Below are 18,704 nucleotides of genomic sequence, written 5' to 3' on the forward strand. Positions count from 1 at the left end.
TATACTATAAAACATTTATTCTGAGAGCATAGTCCCTTTTGATATAAAACAGTGTTTGTGCTCATTGACGATATCATATAAGATCAGGAGCTATGTTGGTTAACATTTACAGTATCGTGTCCAGTTTATCCAGTCAGGGTATTGTAAAAGGAATGACAACATATCGCCTAGCAAAGCATCACAGATACGGTTTCTCAGTGTCATTTGTACTTAAGCAATGGGTTAAGGTCCCATGGGATTCTCCCTATTAGAGATGCAGAGCATAAGAGCTCTTTGTTCCCCTGAAGAGAAATGACAGGCAGACTGCCTACTCATACAAAATGAATTAGTTGGGCAACATGCCTGTGTGTGAACATACAATACAGATCAGATCCCATGATCCAGGAGGAGGACGTTGATATTATTATAGGATTCAAGCGACACCGTGTCCATATTCCTTCACAACCACCTCGTATCAATATTATTCAGTGTTCTATTACTTCCACAATCACCACCACCTCTTCCACATGCATGTTGTGCATAATGTGCAGGCACAGTGGCAAGCAAAAAAGTATGTGAACCCTTTGGAATGATCTGGATTTCTGCATAAATTGGTCATACAATTAGATCGGATCTTCATCTAAGTCACAACAACAGACAAGCACGGTCTGCTTAAACTGATAACACACAAATCATTGCATTTTCTTGTCTATATTGAATACATCATTTAAACATTCACAGTGTAGGTTGGGAAAAGTACGTCATCCCCTATGCTAATGACTTCTCCAAAAGCTCATTGGAGTCAGGAGTCAGCTAACCTGGAGTACAATCATTGAGACGAGTTTGGAGATGTTGGTTAGAGCTGCCCTGCCCTATAAAAAAAACACTCAGCAACATTTGAGTTTGCTATTCACAAGAAGCATTGCCTGATGTGAACCATGCCTCAAACAACAGAGATCTCAGAAGACCCAAGTTTAAGAATTGTGGGCTTGCATAAAACTGGAAAGGGTTACAAAAGTATCTCTAAAAGCCTCAATGTTCATCAGTCCACGGTAAGACAAATTATATTATAAATGGAGAAAGTTCAGCACTGTTGCTACTCTCCCTAGGAGTGGCCATCCTGCAAAGATGACTGCAGAATGGTCAATGAGTTTAAGTAGAATCCTAGAGTGTCAGCTAAAGACTTACAGAAATCTCTGGAACATGCTAACATCTCTGTTGACGAGATGTTAGCACGGAAGAAGCCACTGCTGTCCAAAAAAAACATTGCTGCATGTCGGAAGTACGCAAAAGAGCATCTGGTTGTTCCACAGCGCTACTGGCAAAGTATTCTGTGGACAGATGAAACTAAAGTTGTGTTGTTTGGAAGGAACACACAACACTATGTGTGGAGAAGAAAAAGTCACAGCACAGCACACCAACACCAAAACCTCATCTCAACTGTAAAGTCTGGTGACGAGAGCATCATGGTTTGGAGCTGCTTTGCTGCCTCAGGGCCTGGACAGCTTGCTATCATCGACAAAAATGAATTCCCAAGTTTATCAAGACATTTTGCAGGAGAATGTAAAGCTATCTGTCTGCCAATTGAAGCTCAACAGAAGTTGAGTGATGCAACAGGACAACGACCCAAAAGATAGAAGTAAATCAACAACAGAATGGCTTCAACATAAGAAAATACTCCTTCTGGTGTGGCCCAGTCAGTCCTGACCTCAACCGGATTTCAAATGCTGTGGTATGACTTCAAGAGCGATTCGCACCAGACATCCCAATAATATTGCTGAACTGAAACAGTTTTGGAAAGAGGAATGGTCCAAAATTCCTCCTGACCATAAAGGTCTGACCTTGCAGGTCTGATCCGCAACTACAGAAAACGTTTGGTTGGGGTTATTGCTGCCAAAGGAGGGTCAACCAGTTATTAAATCCAAGGGTTCACGTGCTTTTTTCCAACCTGCACTGTGAATGTTTACATGGTGTGTTCAATAAAGACATGAAAATGTATAATTGTTTGTGTGTTATTAGTTTAAGCAGACTGTGATTGTCTATTGTTGTGACTTAGATGAAGATCAGATTGCATTTTATGACCAATTTATGCAGAAGTCCAGGTAATTCCAAAGGGTTCACATACTTTCTCTTGCCACTGTAAGTGTCAATTTCCTGTTCCTTACATGGACTTTATTTGACACATACAGTAGCCACTTTCCTCATCAAATCCAACAACAACACCTCGTCTTCTTGGATTCTTCTCCAACCAGACCTCTCGGCCCCCTCATGAAGAAGTTGGAGTTCAACCAGTACAGCTACAGGTTCGCCCATCACCATCCTGTCACCGCCGCCTTGCAAGCCAACCTCACCAAGGACATGGACAAGTACAGCAAGATCCGCTTTGATTACGCCAGCTTTGATGCACAGGTCTTCGGCAAACAACCTCTGATGGCACCCAACCAGGACCAAAAAATCTCTCCTTCACACTTCCCTGACTGTGAGTTTCGCACATTTGATTTGATTCAGGGGGGGGGCATGTGTCAAGCCACATTAAACGGATTTAATGTGTCGCTCATCTCCTGCCACAAATGTGCAGCCCATACATGATCAGACAACATCCAAACTATGAGTATGCGACACACTCACAAGGTTCCTGTAAACAAGACAATCATGCTTGTTTAATATTGCTTACATTTACAGTTTAGTCATTTAGCAGACGGTCCTATCCAGAGCAACTTACAGTTAGTGCATTCATCTTAAGGTAGCTAGGCGGGACAACCACGTATCTTAGTCGTAGTAAGTAAAACATTTCACAAAGTAGCTATCAGCAAAGTCAGTGCTAGTATGGTTTTTTAAAAAAAACATTGTTTTGAACAGATCTGTCAGATCCTGAGAGAATTGTCATTTTATCAAGAAATACCTGTATTATCAACACAGACTTTATTTATTCAAGCACAGACTGATGCCATTGCAACCACACTGTAACAGCAAATGTATAGCTGGTTGCACGACGCACCATAATATAGTGAGTATAATCAGTTGTTCCTGTATCTCTGTGTAACTTGCTGAATGTGTGTTCTGTTGTCTAGCAGCTCTACAGTACACTGGCTTCCTGGGTGCCCCTGGTAACCTCCTTCCCACGCCTGACCCCGGACGGCACAGCCCACCCACCCATTACAAACCGGGATGTGAGGGGCTCCAAGACACCGCAGCCACCACCGCCATCCTCAACCTCTCAACCCGCTACCGAAGCAACATGGAGGCCATCTCCATCTCCGGCCGGCCCCTGGCATCCTCCACAAAGGTAATCAAATTAGACCACTTGGAAAGGTATTTAATGGGGTCATTTTAAAGCAACTCTGATTTGTGTATAAAAAGGGAGAAACATCAAAAGGACTGTTTTTGGCAAAGAGATCGTGTCTCTGGTGGCAGGGAAACAAGAGGTTCCCCTCCATAAAGCTTTAATGTACACAAAAGAAAATTTATATAATCACATCAAAAGAAAAAAATACTATCAGCCTTATTTCTCAATTACAATTAGACTGTAGTTTATACTTTTATGGAAATAGTCACAATTTCATCAAAGATAACTGAAGAAATCTGTCATTCATTTTGATGTTTTTTGCCGATGAGATCTTAGTTGCTCAATTTTTACCTCTAACTAAGATGTTTGGTGCAGTATTTCTAAACTAAAAAATGTGCATGAAAATGAGTCGTCTCTCATCGAAAAGACAACAAATACTTTACTGAAGAATCCCTACTGTTGACCAATCACTGACGAAGGGCCATAGGCTTCGGTTACTGACTTCGGCTTGCCTCAAGAAACAATTTTGTGTGCCTGAACAACCAACAGAAACCTTAAAGTCACAAAATGACGTCATAATACATGCACAAACTCTTCCTAGCGGTTACAAACACCCTTATTTCTCAATTACAACTAGACTCTGTAGTTTATGTAAAACATGTGGTCATGCATATGATTTTATTAATGGACAAAAAAAGAAAAAAGGAAAAATGAATAACTGTATGAAAGTGTGTCTTGCAGATGGCGGAATATATTTTGCTTAGTAATATATTATCCAGGATCAACTGTGTCTCTATCAGATGGCCTATAAAACTAGTTCAGTGGATTAAACCAATCAGCTGAAGGACTCATTAGCTGAAATCTTTTATTCACACAAAACCAAAATCTCAGTGATTTATTAAATGTGCACCAGTTTAGTTTAAAACTTGACCCATTTGTGCATAATCTCTAGAGGGGAAAAAAAACAACTGCCCTGTCCACTACGTGGAAAACCATGATACTCTCAACTGAACCTAAACTTGGCCTTCCTATGCATTACGGTTGAGCATAACAACGAATGTCTCAAAACCCAAACAAGGCCTGTCTCTACATTATGTAATTTATGACAGATAATATTGATAGATAAATGATTCAAGGTTTCCAACACCTACACAGTACAGAACCCAGCTTGGTGAGCTGAGAATGTGGTCCTGTACCAGGTGCCAACCCACTGAATGAATAAAACAGTGTTAGCAACTTAATCATTTGTGCTCTTCTGCGTTGGACTTATGTAGCATACAGTACACTATATAGGGCCATGTAACTCATATGTTTGTTATATCTCTGTAGGTTACCAGTGATGCAAATGCAACAAAAATGCATCACAACTCAATGTGAAAAGTTCATGCTATTGAGATTAGCTACAGACATGTCACCATCACAGACATAATTAAAATGGACAGCCACACACGCTTGCAATGTCCATGAAAATGATCCCCTTTAATTAATTTGAAAGGCTCTCTTTTGTTACAAAAATAATGGGGGACATATGCGTTGAATAATTGGTTTCATTTATAGGCCGTATTTCGGCATTTAATGAGGGAAAACTTTTAATACTATAAAACCTATAAAGCTGAAGCACACAGCCCAGTATTTCACATAACACAGAATGAGTAACACATCTGTCAGTGAGAAAACGTATGCTGCATGAAGCTTTTTAATTTTTCTTTTAATGGTGATGACCTAAAACCAGCACCCCCCAGCTGCCATCTTAGTTGTATGTCCTAGAAAACAGATAGATTACACAGCTGTCACAAAAAAAAAAAACTACACACCAAGCAACGATTATTATTTTGTTCAACAGAATTAATGCTGGCTTAACACCACACTTTTACCCCGGTGTTAGATAATCACTCAGCGTCTTATTTTCATGTAAATGTGTATTTGAGGTGCAATTCAAGTTATTTCTCGCAGGAATTATTGTTGTCATTTTCAGAGTGGCGCACACTTAAAGCATGGCAGTTGGTGCTAAGGCATGTCATGGAAATATAGGAATTTCAATCTTCATAACCCACATATCGTTATTTCCCATGAAACTGGCGTACCTGTATGTTTTTGTTAAAGACAGTTGACTATTTCCAAAAAGTTCATTACCTGCTGACTGTTACAGAGTCTGACTTGTGAACTTCTTCTCGTTAAGGACACGCCCATAGAGGTGGATGAGAACGGCACTCTGGACCTGAGTATGAAGAAAAGTCGGGAGGTGAATGCCCCACCCAAGGTGCCTTTGGGAGACGTTGCCCTGTCCCCTCCTGAGTCCACTCTCAAGCAGGCCGGCAGTGTGCACATCAGCCCTGCCTTCTACCATTCCCTGTGTGAGAGAGACGCCTGGGACACACCTCTCAACTTCAGCAAAGCACAACAAATGATGCACGACAGAGAGGTACAAGCTCTTGTTAAAGAGAGTGTTCCTCACAGCTGGTGTTCCTGGTTGTTGTTGATTTAAAAGGCCATGACATTCGTACTGTTATTAACTCACCGACGACAACATCTGGTGCTGAACACAGAATCTTTGAGAAGTAAATGTTTCACATCACAAGTATATACGTCATAAATACTGTCCGTGTGGATTAAATGTGACTTTAAATAGATGTGTGGTTTACAGTAAGTATCCTTAAGCGTAATACCTCAGCCTTACCGCCTAACCCCTAGGCTTGTGTTTTAAGAGTAATAAGTGGGATGTTTTCATTGATAATGTTCAAAACTCAAGACTGAGACAGGAAGTCAGGAGGTTAAGCAGATTTTTAAAGACACTTTATTATTTAGACTGCATCCGAAATGGCACCCTATTTCTTCAAAAGTATTGCACTATATTGTGAAAAGGGTCCATTTCAAGCGTACATATGTCTCTCAGCAGGAGGATTTTGACGACGCTTCTCTGGAGAACCAGAGCTACTCCGGAGACGCAAGCATGTTAAGCCCCAAGACCAAGATGCTCTTAAGAGATGCTAAGAAAGAGCTGATGAGGTATATCATGTTAAACATGGCGGGTCTGCTCATTCTGGGGGTCCAATGAGGGGAGAAATTGACATATTGAGGCTTCTTTGCTCAGTCATCTGTGTATAATGTGCATTTCCCTCTAAAAAGGTCAGCTGACAGATGGTCAGTCTTAATAACAAAAGTGTAATTCCCGACCAGACCTTTTAAATGGGGCAGTATATTATAAGTGGGGTGACTGAATACACACTCGGTGAAATGCACGGGACATGATCTATCCTATTATTAGCTCTTATATTGTTACCTATTATATATTACATATCGTTGTGACTGGTATGTCTGCAGGTTCATGTGGAGAGGAAATGTATCTTGTTAAAAGTGAGTTTTTACATGTCCGTATGTCCTCAGCTTTACCACTCTTGACTTTGTAGTTAGACTCTGTATGTTCTCTTGAGTTTGGCTCTGGGGATTTGATTCACTTTATGGCTCGACACGATTGAGTAGTTTACAGGAAAACAAGTAGATCTTCCAAGTGAGCACCTTTTAATGAACAACTTTCTGCCACTCCAAATAAACACCTTCAAGAGACGCTGTTGTGGTGAATGTGTTCGGGGAGCAAAATAAGTCCTACTAGATTTCCTGCTGCCACTAACACTTCACACTTCCAATTCCACTAATAACAAGTCAATGTCATGTTACCGAGGTTAATACACTGTGTTGAAAGTCCGTGCATTCTAGAGTATGGTCTTAACTAAGTGTTGTGCTCTCTGCAGCTGTCCTACCCCCGGCTGTGACGGTAGTGGCCATGTAACAGGAAATTATGCGTCACATCGAAGGTAATTACACACTCGTTAACACCAGCTAGTTAACACCGCAAGGCCTGGTTCAGAGGAACTATTGTTGATTGTTTCATGTTGATCAGCATTAATACACTGCTGAAAAGGAAACTATTGTTTTTGCAACCTTATTGTCGCTGTGGAATTTAAGTCATTTACAACGGACTTGTAAATGTATTGAAACGTCGGACAGAAAACAACTGTACAAACTGAAGATGATAATGCAAATGGTTATCATATGGTTTGGGAGAGGATGACCTCTCTGCCACATTGCACTGTACACTATATCAATCACTGTCAGACTTCAATTGAATTGAACTATGATCAAAGGGTTCATTGTAATAACTCTCTGGTGTGGATCCTCTGTCTGTAGTGTATCTGGGTGTCCCCTGGCTGACAAGACTCTCAAATCACTGATGGCAGCCAACTCTCAGGAACTAAAGTATGCGTTGTCCTGTCAGTCATTATCAACTGTTTCTAACCTGTTTGTATCCACTCATTCAACTTTGTGCTATTTTATTGGATTACATTATCCATTCTACTTGGTCTCATGCTGTTTTAGTCATAAAATACATTGACTACATTGAATCTGGGCTTTTATCCACGTTGTGTGATCAGGCTGTATACACTGAGTGTACAAATCATTAAGAACACCTTCCTAATATTGAGTTGCAGCCCCTTTTGCCCTCAGGACAGCCTCAATTCGTTGTGGCATGGACTCCACAAGGTGTCAAAAGTGTTCCATAGGGATGTTGACTTGAATTCTTTCCACAGTTGTGTCACGTTGGCTGGATGTCCTTTGGGTGGTGGACCATTCTAGACACACAATGGGAAATTGTTTAGCATGAAAAACCCAGCAGCGTTGCAGTTCTTGACACACTCGAACCGGAGCGCCTGGTACCAACTACCATACCCCGTTCAAAGGCACTTAAATCTTTTGTTTTGCCCATTCACCCTCTGAATGGCTTAGAAATCCTTCTTTAACCTGCCTCCTCCCCTTCATCTACACTGATTGAAATGGATTTAACAGGTGACATCAATAAGGGATTATAGCTTTCACCTGTTCAGTCTGTGTCATGTAAAGAGCCTGTGTTCCTAATGTTTTGTACACTCAGGGTACATAAAACAATGTACTGTATATCTCCTGACCTCATAAAGGTCATTTGCCTTCCTTTTTTTTATGCATTTAAATATTATATAATTGTTCCAGAGTTTCACCTGTTTTGTCTGTCTCTCCACCTGCAGGTGCCCAACACTTGGATGTGATGGATCTGGACACGTGACTGGGAATTATGCTTCACACAGAAGGTAGTCTAGACTGGATGACACGAATGACTGAATTGATTAGAAATGTGTTTGAATCTTGTTGTTTATCTTTCTGAATTTATTCATCTTTGACTGTTGGTAAACTGTTTTTACATCCAAGAAGATGTGATTCTGACGACTGATTCTTGAAAACTGATTTTGTTTTTTAGAATGTTGTTTTCAATGACATGCTTTGTGAGAATCACTGATGGAAGAGTTTGCTTGATTTTAGCCCTAAATTAGTGTTCATTATTGTTAAACCGTATTGTCTCTAAACATTTGTAGTTTGTCAGGATGTCCACGTGCCAGAAAGGGAGGCTTGAAGCTTACACCAAACAAAGATGAAAAAGACGACCAAGAAATGAAGTAAGAGATTATTCTTATGATTGTTGTTTTTCATGACTACATGATTGCTGTCTCAATGAATGAAAGTACTTGTATCCGGTGGTTAAGAGGTCATTATACCAGAAAAATGAAAAGGAAATTGTTTACAATGATTAACAACATGTGTATAATACATGTTTCAAACACTGTAATATTTTTGAGTTGTCTTAATAGAATATCTGTCTTATCACTCTCTTGTGAGTGTTTTCCTTATCATGGTGTGTTGTTTATTACAGGTGTATGGGTGTATACTACTGTATGGGTACAAAGCTTTGATTCACTGATGTAAAGCAGAATTATTCTAGATGCAGTTGTCTCTGGAAAAACTGATATTGGTCTTTAAAACAAACAAAAACATTTAATTGATTGCTGCTGCTTAAATCCAAAGTCCAAATGTATGAGACTTTGTTTACTTCTACATCTGGACAGACACAGATTTCCCATTCTTTTTAAATTACTAATGCAGGGCCAAGAGCTTAGGAATTAGACTGGAATAAATCGCATACACATTAAGAGAGGGCGGGGGAGCGACAGGTAGCCTAGCGGTAAGAGCGTTGGGCCAATCACCGAAAGGTTGCTAGTTCGAATCTACCTACATGTAGTGCATCTGTAATGTTACTAGATGATTGTAAATTGTCGGCCATATGGCATGATTCTATTGTCCTGGTGCCTTACATCTGTGGTGTGTGGATGGAAGGACGTAATGGGGTTGTTTTGTCCTCTAAGTGCTAGCAGTACTCTGAACAACGAAGTGCAACAACAAGCTTTGTTACAGTAGTACTCTGTTTGCACGCTAGCTCTGTGTTCCATTTGTACCATCTCAGCCTGCCTTTCACCTTTACCAATAAGGGAAGAGTTCAGCAACCCTCAAAATTACATTCTTTCACATGACGGGATACATGACAATTATGTGTAATTCATGTCACTCCATTACTGACCTGTAGAAAAGAGAGCTGGAAAAAATGTAATTACCCTTATAACTCTTAATAATATTCAGCCAGACTTGTGCTTATGTTTTTCGGTTACAAACACCAATAACCTACCTAGTATTGTATATGTAGGCTATATCAATCTGAATGTGTTTATTATTCCAAAGTTTTTCTGGATCAGCAACTTGGCTGATACGATTATTTGAGCCTGTTGTCAGTTTTGTTGACTACATTTTTAATCAGCATTTGACTGGATTAATCAATGTAATGGTTTGACAACTCTTCCGGTCTAGTTAGTGAGGGATATTTATGAACTGTGCAAATGATTTGTTTGAGTATGTATGTATGTATGTATGTATGTATGTATGTATGTATGTATGTATGTATGTATGTATGTATGTATGTATGTATGTATGTATGTATGTATGTATGTATGTATGTATGTATGTATGTATTATGTGTGGTTTAACAGGTTAACAGGTTAAGTAAAGTCGTCGCAACTCAGTTGACAGCATTTTGATCTACTTACATTTCCATTGTACCTAAACTCTACACAGCGATAGATTTACATATCTCAGATCATACTGTATTTACAACATCTGTCATATCAAATGGCCTGAACTGCCAAAGTATTCTGAGGGAAAAACAGCTTACTGATGACAATAATCTTTCTCCTCTGCCTCATCGGAATGAGAATAGACGTCTCTCACAGCGACACTCCGTACATTGTCAACAGTCTGTGTGACAACGTGAATCTCTCCACTAGCAGTATAAGGAGAGGACATCAGATAGTAACAGACTCCTGGGTGTATTCTGAACGCTGTAGATATATAATTAATAGACCTGACACTGTTCCATATTCTATCTGACAGATAATCATATCTGTTCTATGCGATGCATTTCTAGCTGAATGTTTTTGTAACGTAAAATCCTCCTTGTTTGTCTCCCTTCTAGGTGTCCAGTGATAGGTTGTGATGGGCAGGGCCACACATCGGGGAAGTACACATCTCACCGCAGTGCAGGGAGCTGCCCCCTCACTGCCAAGAGGCAGAACGAGTCATCCATCAATAGCCTCCCCTTCCCCTGGAATAAGGCCTGCAAACAGGAACTGCCCCACTGTCCCCTGCCCGGCTGCAATGGCCTTGGACACGCCAATAACGTGTTTGTCACCCATAGAAGGTGAGGTTGCATTGCGTCAATTTTGTCCCGTACGATTCCAGTGAAATGTTTATAATTTCTATTGATACTACTATCCTTGACCACCGACCCTGAATTAAAGGTGCACTCCTTGAACAACTAAATAGCTTTGAGATTGACAGTTGTGAGTTGGTAATATTTTTGTAATTTGAATTTTATTTCTATATAGTTTGTCGGGATGCCCACTTAATGCTCAAAGTATCAAGAAGAAGATGTCAGGAGAGGAGATGGTGACTATTAAACTGAAAGCCAGCAGTGGTAAGTCTCGGTGCTGTACTGTACATACAGTATATGCTTTGGCAGGATAATATATTTCATGGAAATGTTCATCTTAGTACCATCAAAGTATGTGTAGACCCCCTCCTAGTTGATTCACTGAAGCACAGTAGCAGGTTTAGTTTGAACTTCATAAGAGTATTCTCCATTTTCAAACAGGAGTCGACAACGACGATGACATGCAACACTTGGATCATGAAATCAAGGAACTGAATGAATCCAACCTGAAAATAGAAGCTGACATGATGCAACTGCAGACCCAGGTAAATATCCACATCTGTGATGATATGATGGTTTTCAAAGGACTCAGGCTTAATTCAGGTTGACAAGTTTTCCTCTTCCCTGAAAGCAGATTTCGTCGATGGAATGTAACCTGAAGACAATTGAGGAGGAGAACAAGATGATTGAACAGCACAACGACAGCCTTCTGAAGGAGTTAGCTCGCCTCAGCCAAGCTCTCATCAACAGTCTCACAGACATCCAACTGCCTCAAATGGTACAGTAGGCCTCATCCGAACCTCCCCACTTGCACTTGTAGCATTTTTTAACCATATTTCTATCTATAGTGCAGCATTTTCCAAACTCGGTTCTTGGGAGGGGTGCACGTTTTGGTTTTTGCCCGAACACTACACAGTTTTGAATTAGCTGTGTAGTGCTAGGGGAAAACCCAAAACGTACACCCCTTGAGGACCGAGTTTGGTAAACCCCGCTATAGTGGTATTAAATTCCTATTCTCACTATATGCTTCAGTTTTTGAACTAATATTAGAACATGTTTGTGTTCCAGGGGCCCATAAGTGAGCATAATTTCGAAGCCTATGTGAACACATTAACAGATATGTACAACAACTCGGAGCACGACTACTCTCCCGAGTGTAAGGCTCTCTTGGATAATATCAAACAGGCTATAAAGGGAATCCACGTTTAAGCTGTCAAGCCACCAAGAGGAGGTATCTTTGAGTTGGGATAATGGTATTGGATGACTGTGTTTTTCCTGGAGAGTGCAGTGCTGGCTTAGTTGCATGTATAAGACAAAGCTTTGGGAAATGTGTCAACATTTCACAGTTGAATACATTGCACTGAGACAATTACCAGCTGAAAATAATTTTTCATGTTTTTTAAAGCTTCTGTATTCACATGTTATTTCTGGTGAGATTTCTACCCCCCTTGCACTTAATTATTTTGTATGGTTTGCTTGATTTAACTCTGTATTTGTTATGTTTTTGTCATTCGTTATGTTATTGCTATTTATCATCTTTATTCATCAATGTATTTAAACATTTTTTAAATTGTATTTCTATGATTGTAAAATGCTAAATATTTGAAATCCTTTGACTAATTGTATATTACATTGATGCACATTCCAGTTTTAATCATAGCTCTCTTTTGCCGTCTAGTGGTGGTTTATTTATGTCAGATCAGATTCTAATAAAACAATTTGGATCTCCAACGAAGGTAGAGAACTCTCCTAGAATAATCCAGAATCAACATTTTTTTTAAATTGTTGCTTTCGATTTCTATTTAATATTCAACCCTGAATGTATGGTAAGACAAAATGAAGACTCAAAAATGCAATGCTACTGTACTGTACACTCATAATTCAACAATATGTTCAAAGTTGACTGCAATTGGGGAGTTGCGTTTGGCTCTTAGCAAAATGCAACATTGTTTTATTTCATTCAATTAACTGAATGTCAAATTCAACGTTGAGTGTGTTGCTAGAATAGAGCAACTGACAGCACTAAGACAATTGATAAATCCACTTTGACAAGATATTGTCTTTCTTTTTCTTAAATAATATAGATATTAAACTGCCTTCTGTGCACACACTGTGTGTGCATATATGTGCCTACATGTAAATGAATACATAAAATATACAGTTCTCTGTTTTGTGGTAGGACAGTATTATGTGGATGGTGTGTAATTTATTATACAGTACACTTATTTTCAAAGGTGAACATGTTCTTAATGACTGTTTATATGCCATTTCAAATATTTAAGCATCGTCTCAGTAGCTGTAATCTCAAAGTCAGGTCTTGAAGTTTCACAGGTTAAGAAGTGTTAGTGCTTTTTTAAACATTTGACTTATTTTCAGCATGGGACAAAATGGCGTGGATGGTATTAGAAGAAATGAACCACCACCATACAAACATTTAATAGTTCAACTATTATGACACCTTTTAAAATGTATGCTCATTATTACTTAATGATGGTCGGTGGCATTTCGGTTTCAGTAGTCACATTAATTTCAAAATATCCCCCAAAAGGCACTTGGTGGCATAAATATCACTGCCGGTTCTTTAGGGCCAGCATGTATTTTCATCCTGTCAATCAATTTTGCAAACTGTCAATCATTTTGATTTTCAGTTCATCACTATTACTTGAAGCAAAAGGGGACAAACAAACAATGGTATTGCTAGTTCTTAACTGTTTGTTTTCAATTGTTTATGTTTTATTTATTCTTAAATTGAGTTGTGAATCAGTTGCACTTTCACTTTTTTTCCTGTTGTATTTCAGTTGAGTTCTATTGCCCTGGGGTTCCAGAGAAAGATGACGCTTTCTTTGTTTGTGAGCATTGCTCTTGATGTCGCAGTACAACGTTATTATTTTGCAGTTTGCATGGGTTGACAGTCCTATCAAGTTACAATAAATGGAGTTTGACTAGGCCTACTACACATGTCCTGAGGAAGAATTCGAAGAGGTGCATATCTGCAAAACATAGCCAAATTAAGGACCCTTGTTGAGAAAAATACTTTCTTTTATTCAAATACTCAACACATTGTAAAGAATTGTAATCTTGAAAAATGTAATCATTTAACATTTTAACTTAATAATTGTGTTAATTTATTTATAATTCGTAATATTTAATTAATATACCACACATTGTTTGCTCAGGAAGTTTTGTGAAGAATATTTATTTTTCCCTGTTAGTATTTGATGTTTTGTAATGTGAACTGGATTTTTGTGGAATGATATTAGTATGATGAAACTGTAATGTGTTTTCTTTCCTTTTTCATTCAAATGTTATGCTTTTTCAGTTCAAGTAGTTTGTAAATCGAAAGTATTACTTTTGCTATTTCATAAGCAGATATGCGCTGTGTTGTACAGTTTGTGTATGGTAGAAATAAAACTTTTTAAATGGTTGTGTGTGATTCTCAGACCTAATATAGTACAGTATATTGGTGTTGCCATATTGGTGCATTGGATCACTTTCCTCCCCATACTGTCACTGTAGCTTCATGAAGTCAATACCTGAGGATGACAAGTCTGTGCCACCTGGTGGTGAGTAGCAATAAGACAAGGCATCTCAGATGAGAAAGTAGGCAAATACAGGTATATAGGCCTATTCTTTGTTCATTGCTGACAATTTGGTTGCTGATATGTATATTAATTGAAACCCATTCATTCAATTCACAATCCTCATAGAATTGTGTAGCAGTATGTTCATTCAGAATGAAACCAGAGACCAAATAAAGTGAGTGAGCAGGCCTTGCCAAGCAGCCGGGGGACTACAACAGTGATCGATTTCAAAGAGACAGTACAAGAGCAGAAAGCACTACAAATCAACCCATTTGAACTTGTCACCTCATGATGAGGTTGCTTTCTAGCTAAAACTACATAACATCCAGATATAGTTAGCAGATTAGCAGTTTTCATCTCAGCACACCTCATCAAAACTAAGTATAGGCCAGCTACACTCCACTCCATACGTATTCGGACAGTAAAACCTAAAAAGATATTTGTCTCTATACTCCAGAATTTTGATTTGATTTGAGATTTTTTTAAATTCATATTAGGCAAAGTACATAATGTCAACTTTTATTTCAGCGTTTGGACATGAAAGCACTTTACAGTGCCTTCGGAAAGTATTCAGACCTCTTAACTTTTTAAAATTGAGTTACATTAGAGCCTTATTCTAAAATGTATTAAATGAAAAAAAATCCTCAGCAATCTACACACGATACCCCATAATGACAAAGCGAAAACAGGTTTTTAGAAATGTTTGCAAATGTATTCAAAATAAAAAAACAGAAATACCGCATTTACATAAGTATTCAGACCTTTTGCTTTGAGACTCGAAATTGAGCTCAGGTGCATCAGGTTTCCATCATCCTTGAGATTACCATTATTATCACATCGGTATTATTATGTTATGCCAACCATATCAGTAATTGTGTTTATATCCACAACTCAGAATATTAGTTATTATGACAATTGTTTTGCTGCTTTTAAACTAAAATATAGAGTTTTAGTTCTAGTTCAAACTGCCTCAACTGTGTCTGTGGCTAAAATCATAATTTTATGTTTTAGACATTGCACTGAATATTTTCTATACACTTATCACTGGCTTTACACATATCCTTTTGATGTTGAGATAGATGTAGGTTTATCCCAGACGAGCCCCCAGCTACACCTCATTTCAGCTGACGTGCGATTTCCAGCTCAACCACTTTAGTATGAAAGAAGCCTGAGTTTTGGTGTTTCCCCAGTTTTGTTTTGCTGCATATTCTTTTTGCTTCTCTATCATATGTTTGTGTGGATTTTTCTTTTAGTTTGTCTTTTTGGAGGCAAACCAAGTGGGCAATGTTCCCTCTAATTTCTTTTGTCACTGGGAGAATTTGGGGTCTGTTGAGCGAAAACTTGAAAGTTCTGTGCAACTTCCAGCGCTTGTCTACTGTGAGCACTAAGGCTGTACCCGCTTTAAGTTATAGTTTTACCAGTGGCCAAGTATATTACTGTGGCTATTTGATCCTAATGTACAGTGCATTTGGAAATTATTCAGACACCTTGACTTTTTCCACATTTTCTACACACAATACCCCATAATGACAAATCAACAACAGGTTTTTAGAAATGTCTGCTAATTTATAACAAAAAAAACCAGGAAATATTACCTTTACATAAGTATTCATGGCGGAGGCTCAATCAAGGCTCATTCAAGCTAGCCGGCTTGACTACTTTCTTATGTCATTTTTGTTGGCACCAAAAGTTAGAGGAGTGTTGATAGGGGGTAGGATGTGGTCGGACCATCAAATAATTGGTGTACACATTACTCTTACAGAATTTCAGTGAGAGCGAGGATATTGGAAATGTAATCAAAGCGTACTGGATGACAACTTGTTTTCAACCAATAATTTATAACTGATATTTTCCTACATAAAACATAGGTACAGCAGATCCTCTACTTGTATGGGACCCTTTTAAATATGCCTTTAGAGGCCATGCAATGCAATACATCTTTAAAACAAAAACAATTTAGGTCAATAGAGTTCATTTTAACAAAGGAAATAGAGGAACTAACAGTACAGATAGATATCAATAAAAACTGTAACATAGAGGCACAGAATAAGTTAGAGGAAAAACAAAAAGAAGAGGAATTTATTATAAAAGTGTAATAAATTATAAAAATAAAGTGAACTGGAAGGAGTATGGGGCAAAATGCACAAAAATTATCTTTTCATCTTCAACATAGAAATGCTACCAATTTTTTTTTTTACAGAAACTTGTTACAAATAACAGAGTCATCCAAAACAATATTTTGAAAGAGGAAACAAAATACTTTAAGCACATTTTGTATTTCAGTCTCATCCATCTCCACTAACAAGTGAATTGTAAGGCTTTTTCTATTAATGGTGTAAAATTAACAGCTGTACAGAAATACTAATGGGAAGGCCTAATTACAGAGGAGGAACTTCTAGATGCAATTAAGGCCTTCAAGTCCAGGATAAACTCCAGGGATGTATGGCATACCAGTTGAGGTATATCAAATCTTTTTGATGTACTCAAAGGTCCATTATTAACATATTTTAACCACTCTATAAATATGGTAGACTATCAGATACTCGGCAAGAATATCTGATTTCACTATTACTGAAACAGGACCCAGGTGGTAAATATAAAGTTCCAGTCCACCTGAAAAACTGGATACCCCTTACACTTCAGTTTTGTGAGCCGTTATTCTAGCAAAATACATAGCGTATAGAATTTAAAAAAGGTATTGTCAGATATTTTTCATCCTAATCAAAAAAAAGAACAATACATTGGAGATAATATAAGACATGTACTGGAAGCAGTAGAACACTATGAAAAATCTGGGAAACCAGGCCTGGTATTCATGGCTGACTTTGAAAGGCCTTTGATAAAGTACAACTGGAATTTATACATAAATGCATGGACTATTTTAATTTAGGAGAATGAGTTAAAGTTATGTACAGTAACCCCAGGTGTAAAATAGTAAATAATGGCTACTTCTCAGAAAGTATTAAATTGTCAAGAGGAGTAAAACAAGGTTGTCCACTATCGGCATATCTATTTATTATGACCATTGATATGTTAGCTATTAAAATGAGATTCAACAATAATATCCAGGGCAAAAGATCCAGGACAAAGGTGTCATTGTACGCTGATGATTAATGTTTTCTTTTAAATCTGCAATTTGGATCCCTGCACAGCCTCATAGATTATCTAGATAATGTATCTATCCTCTCTGGATTACAACCGAATTATGATAAATGCAGTATATTACACATTGGATAGCTAAAAAATGCAACTTTTACATTACCGTGTAGTTTACCAATAAAATTCTCTAATGATTCTGTCTCTTCGCAGCACAATCTGCAGAGCTGGGATGGTGGTAACCCCTATATATATATATATATATATATATATATATGTATATATACGGTTGAAGTCAGACGTTTACATACACCTTAGCCAAATAGATTTAAACTCAGTTTTTCACAATTCCTGACATTTAGTCCTAGTAAAAATTCCCTTTCTTAGGTCAGTTAGGATCACCACATTACTTTAAGAATGTGAAATGTCAGAATAATAGTAGAGAAAATGATTTATTTCCGTTTTTATTTCTTTCATCACATTCCCAGTGGGTCAGAAGTTTACATGCACTCAATTAGTATTTGGTAGCATTGCCTTTAAATTGTTTAACTTGAGTCAAACGTTTTGGGTAGCCTTCCACAAGCTTCCCACAATAAGTTGGGTGAATTTAGCCCATTCCTCCTGACAGAGCTGGTGTAACTGAGTCAGGTTTGTAGGCATCCATGCTCGCACACGCTTTTTCAGTTCTGCCAACATATCTTCTATAGGATTGTGGTCAGGGCTTTGTGATGGCCACTCCAATACCTTGACTTTGTTGTCCTTAAGCGATTTTGCCACAACTTTGGAAGTATGCTTGGGGTCATTGTCCATTTGGGTGACCCATTTGCGACCAAGCTTTAACTTCCTGACTGATGCCTTGAGATGTTGCTTCAATATATCCACATAATTTCCCTACCTCATGATGCCATCTATTTTGTGAAGTGCACCAGTCCCTCCTGCAGCAAAGCACCCCCCACAACATGATGCTGCCACGCCCGTGCTTAACGGTATAACGGCTGCCACCCCCGACTTCAACTCTCTATATATAACATCCTATTGTTTGCAAGAATTGTATAATCATTTAAATTGAAACGTTTTTGAATCTGGGTGTCATTTTGTGTATCAGTTCATAAACCATGTGCCATGGAATCAGTATATCGCG

General features: G+C 38.4%; 1 protein-coding gene across 7 annotated transcripts in view; it reads left to right on the forward strand.

Moving 5' to 3' along the window:
• LOC112226806 (suppression of tumorigenicity 18 protein) overlaps positions 1 to 14,310 on the forward strand; it is a 41,194-nt gene extending 26,884 nt beyond the window's left edge. For 4 of the 7 annotated variants that reach the window (XM_024391368.1, XM_024391376.1, XM_024391375.1 and 1 more), the window contains 13 exons: positions 2,169 to 2,458; positions 3,051 to 3,265; positions 5,445 to 5,687; positions 6,159 to 6,271; positions 7,015 to 7,077; positions 7,451 to 7,519; positions 8,323 to 8,385; positions 8,668 to 8,748; positions 10,650 to 10,874; positions 11,062 to 11,150; positions 11,328 to 11,431; positions 11,518 to 11,664; positions 11,955 to 14,310. In XM_024391368.1, coding sequence (XP_024247136.1) covers positions 2,169 to 2,458; positions 3,051 to 3,265; positions 5,445 to 5,687; positions 6,159 to 6,271; positions 7,015 to 7,077; positions 7,451 to 7,519; positions 8,323 to 8,385; positions 8,668 to 8,748; positions 10,650 to 10,874; positions 11,062 to 11,150; positions 11,328 to 11,431; positions 11,518 to 11,664; positions 11,955 to 12,095 — 1,843 coding nt within the window. In that variant the 3' untranslated portion in view covers positions 12,096 to 14,310. The remainder of the gene's footprint in view (positions 1 to 2,168; positions 2,459 to 3,050; positions 3,266 to 5,444; positions 5,688 to 6,158; positions 6,272 to 7,014; positions 7,078 to 7,450; positions 7,520 to 8,322; positions 8,386 to 8,667; positions 8,749 to 10,649; positions 10,875 to 11,061; positions 11,151 to 11,327; positions 11,432 to 11,517; positions 11,665 to 11,954) is intronic. The other 3 variants (XM_024391369.1, XM_024391370.1, XM_024391371.1) reach the window with 3 other exon arrangements.
• The last annotated feature ends 4,394 nt before the right edge of the window (positions 14,311 to 18,704 follow it).

The sequence above is a fragment of the Oncorhynchus tshawytscha genome, linkage group LG28, assembly GCF_018296145.1.
Source record: "Oncorhynchus tshawytscha isolate Ot180627B linkage group LG28, Otsh_v2.0, whole genome shotgun sequence".
NCBI lineage: Eukaryota > Metazoa > Chordata > Actinopteri > Salmoniformes > Salmonidae > Oncorhynchus > Oncorhynchus tshawytscha.